The 14,780-nt window shown below is 32.1% G+C and overlaps 1 protein-coding gene across 4 annotated transcripts; it reads left to right on the top strand.

Moving 5' to 3' along the window:
* Positions 1–583: 583 nt before the first annotated feature.
* Positions 584–14,397, top strand: LOC106785325 (putative mediator of RNA polymerase II transcription subunit 24). 4 transcript variants are annotated; one of them, XM_014745686.1, is made up of 11 exons: positions 584–756; positions 3,242–3,487; positions 5,994–6,749; positions 6,997–7,874; positions 8,054–8,473; positions 9,717–10,036; positions 10,540–11,090; positions 12,230–12,402; positions 12,508–12,739; positions 12,826–13,020; positions 13,274–14,397. In XM_014745686.1, exons 1-11 carry the CDS (start codon positions 675–677, stop codon positions 13,537–13,539), a joined length of 4,119 nt encoding a protein of 1,372 aa, XP_014601172.1. In that variant the 5' UTR covers positions 584–674; the 3' UTR covers positions 13,540–14,397. The 4 variants fall into 4 exon arrangements, with proteins under 4 accessions (XP_014601172.1, XP_014601173.1, XP_014601171.1 ...); XM_014745687.1 differs by having other exon boundaries at positions 5,991–6,749; positions 13,289–14,397; XM_014745685.1 differs by having other exon boundaries at positions 5,991–6,749.
* The last annotated feature ends 383 nt before the right edge of the window (positions 14,398–14,780 follow it).

The following is a 14,780-nucleotide window of genomic DNA, read 5'->3' as shown; positions in this document are numbered from 1 at the left end:
TAACCAACTACCTCAGTTGGATAAAATAACGACAGATGTCAATAAAAATGTAGAAATCTACCTTATCGACAAACGACGCGTCGATAATTCTAAAATTATTCTGAAGAGTGCGCTCGATTTGTTGTTGTCCTTGTCACTCTCGCAGGATATTAACCGACTGTTTAAAGTCCCAAGTATAACCCCCTCGTCACGCTCATTCTCTCTCTCTCTCTCTCTCTGTCACACTCTGTGGAAGTCTGGTTCGCATTGACCGCGACAGCAACGGCGGTTGTTCGTCGCCGTCGTAGTTGCGCTCTTCGCGATCTCCTTTGCGGAAGGTGCATGCGTGCGCGCGCGCGCACAACCATACGTAGGTGGTAGTAGGTCCTCCTTCCTCGTATTAAATAGAGCCTCCTCGATATGGAAAATGATCGGACGAGGACACGATACATCGTGCTATTACAAATTCGTTCTATCAAACAAAGTGAATTCTTTAAAAAGTCATCATAAACAACAACAACAACAACAACAACAAGCTCGTCGAGAAAAAGAAGAAGAAGAAGAAAAAAAAAAAAGAGGAAGAAGAAGAGGAGCAGGAGGAGCTAGTGGTGGTGGTAGTAATAGTAGTGGTGGTGGTGGTGGTGGTTGTGATTGTGATTGTGGTGGTGGTGGTGGTGGCATCATCGTAGTTCAGGATGAGCTCTTCTCAGCAAGAAAATGCTACTACCATCGCCTGCAGGGAGGTTTTCGACGAAACTTCTCACCCCTCAAACGAAGGTATTCAAATCATAACAAAGAAAAATTAATAATAAAATGACACCTTTTTTTTCTATATATAAAATACATTTCAATCTTATGATCCCCAAAAAATGTAGTTTCGGTGCGTATGTGTGTATGTATATATATATATATGTGTGTGTGTGTTTGCGTGGCTGAACATGGTCGATAACGGTTAGCTAACACCTGAACTTACGTTTTCCTTTAGTCTTTCTTTTTTGTTGTACGACTCGTCATTATCTTATCTCCCAGGGACTAACTATAATACACATCATCGTTATTCGTTCTCTCTCTTTCTGCACCCCACCCGCATCCCCTCTTTAATACACTTTCGTAACATGTTTTCTATATCATGTCCTTGACCACGAAGAAAGTAATAGAACCTGGGGCCTTACGTGATTTCATTTAAATTACAATAATCCTGCAATTTTGTCTTTACTCTTTTTTTATTTTTTGTGGAAAACTTTAACTTACGGAATAACTTCGACAACATTGTCTTTTTTATCTCTATTTCACTCTATCTCTCATTTAATGGTTTAAACTCTAACCTTAGTGTTATTCTCATCTCTGTTTGTTTCCCTTTCTACGTTACAAATACGTATCTACACGTTCGTGTGTACCATCATCCTCTCTCTACTCGAAGCACGATCATCATCATCTGTAGTCTCTATGAGAGAAAACGTCAAAGAGGAATATCTCAACGAGAAAGAGAAAAAAAAAGAAAAAGAAAAAAGCTTGGAGGGGAGAGTAGTGTCTTGAAAAAGGGCACGCTTTCCTTGTTTATTTACACCGAGAATAAGAAAGAGACGAGTAAAGAAAGAGAGAGAGAGAGAGAGAGAGAGAGAGAGAGAGAGAGAGAGAGAGAGAGAGAGAGAGAAAGAGAAGAGAAAAAGAAAAGAAGGTTCGAGTTAGGCGCAGGGTCGGTGCAGGGAGCCGGCTGCAACGAACCCGTTCCCCAACGCGAACCAGGAAAATCAATAGCTTCCGCACTGCGGCGAAAGTTTTGTCGTACCTATCTCTATCTCACTCCCTCTACCTATCTATCTATATATTTATATCTATCACATACGCATATATTCGATCTATTCGTATAACTATAAAACTACACGAAAATCTATATATATTAATTATTATTTAATATATATTTTATTATTTATTTATTATAATTTATATTATAAAAATATTATATTAGAAAAAAAATTATATTAAAAGAAAAAAGAAAATTTGATATATATATTATATTAATAAATATTTAAAATAAACCACCAAAAGTTCGTGCTTTTGTTGCGTTACTTCAGATAGCGCTATTTTTTTGTAGTCAATAAAATTACTTTATGTACAATTGAAATATTAATAAAAAAATACACAAACTTTTGGTTCACCCTGACATATATTTGTAAGTCATTACATTCATCTGACAAATGATAAAATGAATTGTTGCATCAGTGAAAATGTTTTTGAAAACATCCTGTTTTATTATAAGAATTGTTATCATAATTATACGCGTAATGTTTAAACATCACGGCCTATAAACTTTGTCTGGTTTAGCTCATGTTTTTTAAACCAAATACCCCCACCCCTATTCCTATCCACCCACCTATCCACCCTCATTCACGACTAACGCCGAGAATTGCCGAACCTCTTTCTCTGTCCTTTCAACATATTTCCGTGTACGTGTACGTGTGTATTTGTATGTGTATGAACAGATGGTACCTCGAAGGTGTACCCTCGAAGGTGTACCCTCGAGGGTACCTGTCAAAGAAGAAGTTCCTTGATGGAATTTTTAAGCTCTCATGCTTGGTTAATCCTACCTCCCTCTCTTATTCTTACCCCCCTTCCCCAATCCCCTTCTCAACCCTGTCAACCCTGTACCACTCCCTTCTTCCTCATTCTTTTCATTCCTTACAGCAACCTTTAATTCCGGATTAGATCTGTTTTTTTTTTAGGCTAGACTTTAAGCTCGCAAATTGAAACAAACTTTGCAATATCTTATTTTCGTTCTATGCAAGTGTGTTGGATGTTCATGCAACAGGCTCTAACAGTGCTTATTTTGAGAATGAACATTTTAACATTAGCGATTATCGATAGTATGGATGAATTACGTTTTATGTTACACGGGGTTAGAATATTTTCATATTATTTTTAGATCTATTGTTTATAATTTAATAAAATCCTTGAATATGTATGTGTGTGTAATGGGGAGAAGGGGTAATTATTTTCTGTTTCTACGTTAGAACGTGTTTTTCTTTTTATTTTAAAATCTCGTTTTACTTGTATACGAATTAACCCTTTAAATTCTTTAATTGTTATTTTTTTCCACTTTTTTTTTTGTAACTACCAACAAATCCCTTAAACAACGTTGCCTAATGTCGAATGTAGCTCGACATTAGACTCGGTGTAAAAATATGTAACATCGAGCAATAGTCGACATACGATTGGTAATAATTCAATTAAGTATTAATGTATAATTTGTAACATTTTTCAGAGGTATTGGATTATGCGAAAAGACTCGGAATCGATCCAGATACCGAAGCACATTTACTTCCATTGGCACGCGAAGGACTGATGGCTGCCCTTCCAAAGGGATGGATACCTTGTTATCACGAGGCAAGTGGTGCTTGGTATTATTATCAAGCATCCACCAGTACAACAACATGGGAACATCCTTTAGATTCGGTTTATAGGGAACTAGTTGATCAAGTTAGGAGTGGTAACCGGCAAATGAGTGTTGGTACGATCTAAAATTAATAATTAAATGATTATTTTTAAATAGATTAAATTAAACGTTACATCTATTTATCTATCTATCTCTCTATCTATCTATATATATATTAAATAGTTAATATTACGATCATTAGATTAATTTAATTTTCTTTTCAATCTAAACAAATATTTACTCCGCAATTTAAACGAATTTGATGTCAGAGATTAGAAATGAAATATTATCTTGACGTGTGTGCCAAGATTTATCATCCGTTATTATACGGCTTTAAATACTCGGCCAATTTTATACGAGTCCATCCTATTCATCTATTCCATTTTTATAGATATATAGTATTATATAGTAGCATATATATATGTATGTTATCTATATAGATTAGTTAGAGAGATTTATTTTCAACATTTGTGTTGGCATTTATTCGATCACACATTTTATACATAATTTACACACTTTCATTATTAATATTAAATATTATAAAAAATTAAGGTAAAAAAAAAATAATGACGTAATAATAATATGTCAGGTTGATATTTTAAAAACAGATAATCGATTAATTATTATATTAATGTTTAATGATTAATTTTCTCAACATATTAACGTTGACATTTATTCGATCACATATTTTACACATAATTTATTCTTTCATTATTAACATTTAAAAAAATAAAAATAATAATAGAAGTATATAAAATGTCAAGTTGATATTTAAAATTGATAATCGATTCATCATTATCTCGATTCTTGAAAAGACGTATTCCTGAACATTAAATTGATTAGAAAAAAAAATAAATGATAGATATATTTATGCTACCGTATAAACATCTTTATCTTATATATATCTTTCAATTGAAAAAATTACGAAATACGATATAAGTTGGATCTATATAGATATCTATGAAAGATAATATTTAATTGTTTGGAAAAATAATTTCTTTTTTTATTTTTGACACGTACACATCGTCAATCCTGTTTACCGATAATAACAAATATAAAAAAGAAATTATTTTACATACTAACAGCTGGACACTTCGGACAGAGTCAAAAAATTAAAATCAGACAAATAAAATAAATAAACAACGAAATTAATTTTCCCAAAAAGCGAGTCGAGTTAATATTATCAATCGTTATCAATTCGATAAGATAAACGTGATATACAAAAAAAAAATAAAAATATATATATATATATCAACATACACGCGCGAGCATAAATAAAAAACAAATTTCACACGTGCTACTATAATTAAATCATCTTCTCTCGATAAAGTAACAAAAAGATATTTCGTAACATATAATTAAAAAAAAATGAAAGAAATGTTAAATTACTTGGCAAATATTAGTACGTAGAAATAGAAGAAGAAGAAGAAGAAGAAGAAGAAGAAGAAGAAGAAGAAGAAAAAGAGGAAAGTCTGGCTGCTTGTCAAAATATTTTCTTTGAACTATAGAAACGAGCAAACGACGAGTCTCTTGATAGTTAGACGAGAAACATAAAGATAGAAAAATGAAAGAAAGAGTGAAACGATTTATGGTAATTCCGATAAAACCGTATAATATACTTCTTTTTTTTCCCTTTTGAACTTTCCACGAGTAGTCGTAATACATATATTGATATTACTATAGTATAATTATAGTTATAGTTATATTAAACATAGTCTCATCATCTCTATCTATGTTTCACTATGCGGTAGCTAATACATGATTACATAACATCATGCAACGCGTGTTATGTTGCCTCTTTCAGTTTCTTCTCTCTTTCTCTCTTACCTCTTACTATGTTTTTTTATATATATATATATATCTTTACGTAATCTTCCTCATCCTATCATGTCTTTTTTCCAAACGATGCAACGCAACGACAAAAAGATGATGGACAAAAAAGAAAAAAAAGAAATATATCTACTCCACTTTATATCAGAGATGAGAATCAAAGGAAGTTGTTGTCTCAAGGACGCGGAACCCTTTTTTTATGATAGAACAAAAAATAAAAATTAAAAAAGGAAGAAAGAGAAGAAGAAGAATATTTTTGCATGTCAACACTATATCGAAAAAAATGAAATAAAAGAAGGATTTTTCCTCGGAGAGAGTACCTGTCAGATGAATAGATAAATGATAGATAGATAGATGGATAGATAGATGGATGAATAAGGGAAGAAAGAATGAGAGAATAGCGTGAAAATGCAGTCGACTGCATTTCCACTCGAGGGAACGTTGACCCTGTCTCCTCCTCTCTTTCGTTCTTTTTCTTTTTTTATTCTTTTTTTTTCTTTTTTTTTCTTTTTTTTTTGACAAAGATAGATATGCAAAAGCAACGATCAAAAGCTGGGACGGATTTAAGGAAATGGCAACGAGTAGGGATTTCTAAATAATAGGGCCTAATAAAAATAATTTAATAATAGGGCCTTGATAAAAATAATTTAATTTTTCTGTATCAGCTCGAGATTACTTACCGATGACATTTTTTCCTCGTTCATTTTCTTCTTTTTTCCCTTTTTCTTCTTCATTTTTTTTCTTTCAGAAGAAGACTCAAAGACAACGGCCAAAGATTTGGAGTCGCACGAGGAAGCGAGTTTGCCGAAAGAACCTAGCGTTTCTCGTGAAAATACGTCGTCGACCTTGAGAACGAAGATACCGACTAAATTAGCGCCATTGAAAAAAATCGATCGTAGTCAACAAGATGTCAGGAAGAAAGAAGATAGAATACGTTCACGAAGAGAAAGCGATACTAAATCCGATATGATTTCGTCATTATCAACCGATCGTGCTGCCAGAGATTACACGAATTTGAAATTTCAAGATCCTAATTTTTACGAGTGTCCAAAATTGTTGGACAACAACGTAGCCGTAGTGTCTGGTAGTACAGAAACCACAACGCCAATCACGACACCTAAAAAGGAATTGGATTTGAAGGAAGTATTGAAAAGATCCGAATCGTTGAGTCCAAGACACGAAAAAGATTGGGAACAATTATCGAGTAAATTCAGTTCGGAAGAGAATATCATTGATATTGATAAATTAAGTGCCAGTGCGTTGGCTAGATCGGACAAAACCGATCTTAAGTTTGACAAAGAAAAACATCCAAGTCAATTGGGCCAACAAAAGGAATTAACGTTAAGCGGCGGTGGTTCGATGTTTTTAAAAAGTAATCGTAGCAGGGATACTACCCCTAGTCAGGACAGTGCTAAATTAGAAGATTTTCGTGTAGGTTTAGGTGCTGATGTTGTTGTTCTACCGGACGCGCTCAAGTCAATCTTGAGAGAAAAACAATCGGAGGATGGTGAGCCAAGATTCATTCATTTTTATTACGATTTGTAGTATAACGCGCGATACCTTTGTACTTCGAACATTTTCAATTTACGTCAGTCTAGTACCTATCACACAAAAACAGAAACAAACACTCTCTCTGTATCTATCTGTCTCAAAAAAAAAAAAACAAAAAAAAAAGCAAAAAAAAAACAACTTGTAGAGAAAACCCTTTGTTTTAAATTTAATTTAATGAAACTTTTGAAATTCTAATTTGGCAGACGAGAGGCCATTGGACGAGGAACGGAAAAGTGTACGATTTGATCTAGAAAAAGAGGTCGATATTAAATTCACATATCCTGGATCGGAAGACGAATGGGATTCCGGATCGGAAGAACATGATCAACCAATATCTAATACGACTATTGTTGATCGTCAATCGGATACTACGACGTCGGTATGGAAAGCAACACCTAATCGTTCCTTTGACGATGACGATAAAATTGAGGTTGACGATGTTAATATTAAAAAGAGTACATTGATAACCAAATTGCAACCATTACCAAAGAGTAGTAAAATAGTTGGAAAGAGATTCGTCGTAAGGAACGTTTCCGAAATTGAACATCGAACACAAATGAACGCTAACGATACAATAACAACAACAGCAACAACAACGTCTGTTATTAAAACTGACAATGACAATGAATGTATTACTACTACGAACTTACCGAAAATGACTAAAAGTAAATTTGAGAATATTAAAAATATCGATTTGATATCGAAAGGCGAAACTGAATCGAGTATTACAAAAAATACTGACTCCATTAGCGTACCAGATAAAACTTGGAAGACCACCGTCAGATTACATAATATCGGTACCAATGGTAATTTAGATCTTGCCAGGATCGTTAAGGAATTTGAAAGTTCTAATCGTAATACTGGCAAATCGAAGTTAGAACATTCGAGAAGTTTAGAAGATACGAAAATAAATTTAACCAAGGAACACGAGGTGGATATCGAAACGTTGAAGAAAGAATTTGAAGAAAAATTAGAACTTGCTAGGAAAGAATTTGAAGATAATCTACGGATAGAAAAGGAAACACTCAGGCATAATTTTGAAGAAAAGTTGATTGAATTTAAACGAGAAATGGCTGAGAAGGTGAGTAATATTTATATATAAATATATAGAAAAAATTATTTATTTTATTATCTTATATATATAAAATTTGCGACACATACACACACAATTCTTTTTATTGTTGTTTCTAAAAAATTGCAAAAATCAAATAAACCAATCGCGTAACACCGTATTTTGTGTTTTCTTGATATTTTTCATAGGAAGAACAAGAGATACAAAAATTAATAGCAGGAATGGACGAGTCAAGGGCAGAAAATTTGAAGAAGGTCAGAGAAGAATTAGAAGTTTGTTACGAGAAGGAACGTTTGGAAATTTTGACGAGTTTAAAGAGCGAACTTAACGAAAGAAAACGTGAACTTCTCGAGTTAAGGAATCAAGAAATGGAGAAGCTGGAGACCGAACACGAACGTGATCTAGGTGAAGAAAAATTAGCGAAGTTGAACGAGTTTGAATTGAATAAGCAACAAACGGAAAGGATAGAGGCATTGAAAAAGGAATTGGACAAGGAGTTCGATGAAGTTAAAAATGAACTAAGAATGCAACAAAGGGAGAAAATAACTAAGCTTACTGAGGAACACGATAAGTGTCTTGCCGATATCCTGCGAGACTTTAGAATCGACGTGAGTACCTGACGATGCTGTCTATTGTTTTAAAAAAAAAAACACACACACACTATTGAAAACGAAACCTCTTTAAAACAGAAACAAAAAAAAACAAAACATCCTAGAAACCCTCTCCTGAAATACCCGCTAAAGCAAGCAACAAAATATTATGCAAAAGCGCACTTCCTTTTTATTGTTTTCTTCTAAGTATGACGAAAAAGGATTTGAATAACAACAACAACAAATTAAACAAAATATATTTACTTATTTAATCCCTTCGTTACTATTTACCCATATATGGGTCACTCGCGCAAAAGGATGTCGTAACGAAAGGGTTAAATTAAGATATATATATATATATATATATATATATATGTAGAACAATAAAAAGAAATGTTTTAAATAACATTCCTAGGCCTTATTAAATATATTGATTCGTTTAAAGAAAGATCATAATACATATACGCAATATTTATATACGCATAGGAAAATTTTTCTATTAGATTTTAAACGTAGATCAATGAAATCGAAATATATTAATATATACATGTCAATTTTTGGATAAACAAATTTGATTAATTCATGTAAGCTTATAGTCACAAAGGTCTAATATCAATTGTTCTTAATGATAACATATATAATATATAATATGAAATATGAAATAGTTTATAAGAAGAATAGAAAAAGGTAACTATTATTGATAGCGTTTAAATGTGTTAAGAGTTTATATTTGGGAAAAAAAAAAAACAGAAATAAAATATTACGATTCGTTCGTAAAAACACACAGCGGAAGTTACTGTGTATTAAACGTTTATACTTTACCCCCCGGACAACTCACGGGTCATTAAATTGCAATCATTGAAATTCGTTCTAATATATATATAAATTCATTAATTAATAATCAAATCATACGTCGTAGATTGATCAGGTTCATAAATCATTGAACTAAAAGCACATCGTCTTAATCCCATTCATAAAATAAATTATCAATTAACATGATAAAATTGAAAAAGATCTGTATAGATCTTTTAATTAGCGTTATATCTATCGAATGATCTATCATTCAATCAATCAATCAATCGATTATTTAATTAATTAATCGATCTATGGAATTGATCCAATACGATAGGATGAATTTTGAAGCACAGGAGGACTAATACAGGAGTCTGATGATAGCACCAATTTGTGTTTGTTGTAAGGATTACGATAATTATTATGATATTATCGTACATGGATCATAGGTGTCCTGCCATATTTCCAGGAGGGTCTTGCACGTAAGATGTACAAACAACGATTAGAGGATATCCGTGCTGATTTTTCGCGTGAACTCGAGAAGGAAGCTAGAAAGCAGACCGAACGTGCCCTACAACAGGAATGCATGGACTTCGAGAAAATACGTTGCGAGAGACGCCTACTAGAAGACAAGTATATAGCCTTGAAGGAGAAATACATCAAATTGAAGAACGATGTTAGACTAACCGTCGAAAGAAGAAATAAAAGCACAGGTGGTGGTGGTGGTTACACGACGACATCGGAAACTGAAAGATCAAAAACTGAAAGAACTAATTCATCCGATAAAAAGTAAGTTTATTTTGTCAATTTGTTTCATTTAATCTTACTATTTTATATTACAAACATTTCTTTTTATTCTTTTTTATCTATTACGATATTAATATTCTATCCTAAATATATTAATTTAATTATAAATTAATCCTATCGTTACACTAACGACCTATATAAGAGCCGTACAAGTGTGTGACTACACTCGTATGCGTGTCGTAACGAAACGGTTAATAATAAAGTAACGAAATGGAAATGTTCTTTTTAAATTATAATACAACGAAGAAAAAGATTAAGATGATTCATATCATAATAATTCATATATATATATATATATATATAGTGTATCATAAGCCATATCATTCGATTGAATCATCATTATAATCATAACCTTAGCAATTCTCAATAGAAATGATTAAATAACAAAAAAATATATAAATTATTGACAATTGTAAAGGTATTGTCGGTCATATTCATGCGATTCGCCCTAATATCTGGCTATAGGCCTTAAATCGTGCCCGTAGTACCCCACTGAGGAGCACACATTCAACGAATTCGATGGCAAACGCTAAGCCAACGGATATAATTCGGACAACAAAAACAACAGCAGCAGCAGCAGCAACAACAGGAACAAATACGACAGCAACAACAGCAGGAACAAACGACAAGAGTCAGAGTTTAAACGAAAGCGAGGATTCGAAAAGCGCGGCTAATAGGAGCAGCAGCAACCAGGGGGGGTTTCGTGGCATTGTTCAGACCAATAGCGTGCCTTCTACGAAGAACGCCGCGAAATTTGAATCCGACGACACTACTACGGCGAGTGAAACTAACGCGAACACAATGAGAAGGCGTAAAAGTCTTGGAAGAAAAATTACGTCGAATAACAAACAACAATTAAATGTTAATCCCAATACCGTTATTGCCGGTACCGGCAACAACACACACAATAACAACAATAATATAGAAAATCCCGTAGAAAATATCCGAAAACAATTGGAAAAGCTCGAACATCTTGGGGATCAATTACCGAGCAACGAAACGGCCTACACTCTTCGATATCCTTTCCAAGATAAAGGTGATAAATCATTTGAAAAAAATTCTACAAATTAATTGTCCAATCTTTTTCAACCTTTTAATTATACGTTTTAATAATTTTCATTATTATACTGGATACTTTTTTATTATTTTTATTTGGTTAAACGATTTTTAAATATGATATTCTAATTAATTCATTCGATTAATTCGATAGATAAATCAATATTTATAAATATTTAACCCTTTCGTTACTAGCGACCCATATACGGATCGTACATGTATAAATCAATGTTTTGTTGTAAATATATGTTACAAATCACGTTCATTCTTTTCAAATATTTCTTTGACTAAATACTAAAATCATATATAACAATACGTACATATCTACGTATACGTTCGAGACGCGTTTGCAAACAGACGTCGTTAGTAAACAAAAACCGCTATGACTCAATCATTGATATACGAGTATTCTCAACGAGGTCGTTCGGAAATTGTGTGTAAATAAACCGATTTAATACAATTTCTTATCCCCCCTCCCCCCAACGTTTCATATACTCAATATATATGGAAAATTTATTTGTATACGTGATTATATAAGAAAGTATCCGAAATATTATGAACATTATTATAATATCCCTATTTATTACTCATTACTAAATTTTTCCTCTATCTCGCTCGATGATGGTGATGATGATGATGATGATTATTATTATTATTATTATTATTTAATATTTTCTTTTTTTTACTTATTATTTGTTCGTATAAATTAAAAAAGAAAAAAAGAAAAAGTACATTATTGTATCATTTTTCTCCTAGGAATCTATACACTTTACTTTGGTTAACTGCTTACATCCCTTCGTCTATCTTCTTTCGTAAGTTAAATTATTATGTGATATAAATCAAAGAAGTTTGCTAATTAGGTATTTATTATTCATATTTTATTTTCATTCGAATCTCCTCGTGCTAACCGGACTTTGAATTTTTCCATTTTACTCGTATTAATCGTTCTTTTTTTCTTTTCTTTTCTTTTTTATTTCATTTATTATTGGTCAATTCATACACACACACATATAATATACGCAATCTTTCTCATATATTTGGAAGCTAAATTTGATTTGAATGAAATAAATAAGATATATATATTATTATGATATTTATAATAATTATTATTAATTATAGCACCAGCAAATGCGTCCTCGGAGTTGGAATTCTTTCGGCATCGGATACACGTTGAAAGGGACTCAGTGAGAAGGGCTAGAGAAGCATGGAAACAACAGAGGAATGCTTTTCAGGGTAGACAAAGAGCTTTGAAACAACGAAGTGCTCGAGCTACGTTAGAACAATTGGTCCAGGTATAATAATAATAATTACATTGATATTTGGATTATAATATTTGATTAGGAAAAAAGAAAATAATTATAAAATTATATTCCAAGACATTTCTTTTTTTGTTCTAGGAAGAACGTGAACTTTCTGACATGGAGGTCAGTTTACATCGTACGAGAAGTCTTTTAGGTGAAAAAGTAATACACTTGAGACACTTGGAACAATCATTGGAAAGAGTAGCTAATGCCAAAAGAAACGAAAACGATGCTACTTCTACGAAAAACGACGAATTGACCCTAAGCGATATGTCCAGCGCAAGTAGCGGATTCAGTTCAACAGATATTGGAACTGATACCTTTATAGGTAAAGTCGATTAGGTAAAAAAGATTTTCTGATTGTATTAGAACTTGCTCTCATATTTTCTTGTTTTTTTTTTGTCATTCGTTTAGACAAACCTGATCATTATCAAGAGTCGACAGAAATAATCGCCAATTTAGAGAATCTTAACTCAGAGATACGTGAGATTTGGAATGTTTTGAATAAACGTCAAGATAGTAATAATATACCACCACCTACTTTGATGTATTCATATTTAAGATGGCTACGTCTTCATCCATTAACTGCTTCGACTAGTAACATGCAAGGTTTGTGTTTATTTATAATAATATTATTTTTCTTTTAAATTTATAATAGGAATAAAGAAAAGATTTGTGTTTTATTCATTTTTATACGTTAAGAAAAGTAATCAAATAGTTTCATTAGAATTTAACCCTCTATCGGTAAGACTTATCTTTGATGGATTTGTTGGATTTTTTGCAATTTTTTAAATAACAATAATATTGAGAAAAAAATCCACCCTACCGACGGAGGTTTTATGATACACAAATTTATTTACAGATATATTATTTTTAGATACTTTCGGTACACCGAATATACAATCAAACATTTTGTCGCAATTAACCGCAGCGCAACCACCACCAACAACAACCACTCAAAACATAATCGCACAGTATGGTAACAGTGGTTTCACAACCAGCGTTGGAAACACCGTAGAAAAAAGTTCATCGAATTTGGCTGATAGAACAAGAAATCTCAGGGATTGGTTGAGACAAGCTCGTGTTGAGACAACTGATATGATTGGCCCTGGAAAAGCAACCCTCTAAACAAAAATTTAATACAAAACCAACCAAGAAGAATATATAATAATATATCAGCTATAACAACAGTGGTGAATTAAGTAGTCGTGTAGGGCCCCGAAATACCAAAGCGTCCCAAATGAATTCCCGAGATCTTCAAGATTTCTTTTCATTAGGGTTCGAAAAGAATTACATTTTATCAAAATAAATTTAATTAATCAGTGTTATGATATGCGTGTGAAATTTTTTACATAAGTTTTTCTTTTCGATTGATAAATACTTAATGAGAATTTTTTTCAAACATATTTTTTTATTCCAACTTAAGTTTGTGGAGCCCCCGATTGACTTGATCCGTCACTGTATATAACAATAAGACCAATGTCCTTCTTCCTCGTATATCTCTTATCCGTAGCTGTGAAATTCTTACTTAAACTATCGTTTATCAAACATAGAATGAAGAAATTGACAAAAAATACGTTCTTGCTGACGATTAGTTCCTCGACTATTTAAAAAAAAAAATAAACTAATCAAATCCTTTCTTGAATTATATTAACGAATTAGACGTGATATTTACCAGAATTTAGTTTTCGCAAATAACGGTGAAACTATATACATATATATATATATATATATACTATTTTATGATTGAAATAGTTCTAAACGTGATTAAAATACACATACACGTACACACAAGCCAAATTCCATAAGTAAAGATGACGAAAGAAAGACAAACTTTATTGAAATAACAAAAAATAAATTGTCTGACGATGAATCTTATAACAAAGTATGATCTTCAATCGCGTTTATCTTGAATGAATTTATTCAATTCAATTAAAATATAGAATTGTAGGTGTAAAAATAGAGAGAAAGAGAGAGAGAGAGAGAGAGAGAAAGAGAGAGAGCATAATCATGCAGTTTTTTAATTAAAAATTGATGAACGATTTGATAATTCGTGGAGAAAAGAAAAGCAAGAAAATAAAAACAATAAGGATATACACTATTTAAGTGCATTATATTTTAAGATGATAAACGTTTCTCTATTATTATATATAATTCTAATCGATGATTAAAAAAAAAAAAGAAGAAGAAGAAAGAAAAAGGAAGGGGAAAAAATGGAGGCTGTAAATACCAATATTTTCGATACTATTTCAATCCTGAAATAGAAAAGCCTTGACAACCCATTTAAATAACGTGTCAATGTGTAATACTCTGTGAGTGTAACGTTTGTATCATTTACTTATCAACATATATATATATATATATATATA

Source organism: Polistes canadensis, unplaced genomic scaffold, assembly GCF_001313835.1.
Source record: "Polistes canadensis isolate GaletaPanama2010 unplaced genomic scaffold, ASM131383v1 scaffold_48, whole genome shotgun sequence".
Lineage (NCBI taxonomy): Eukaryota > Metazoa > Arthropoda > Insecta > Hymenoptera > Vespidae > Polistes > Polistes canadensis.
Note: the sequence above shows the minus strand (reverse complement) of the source record. Positions and strands in the feature narration are given on the sequence as shown.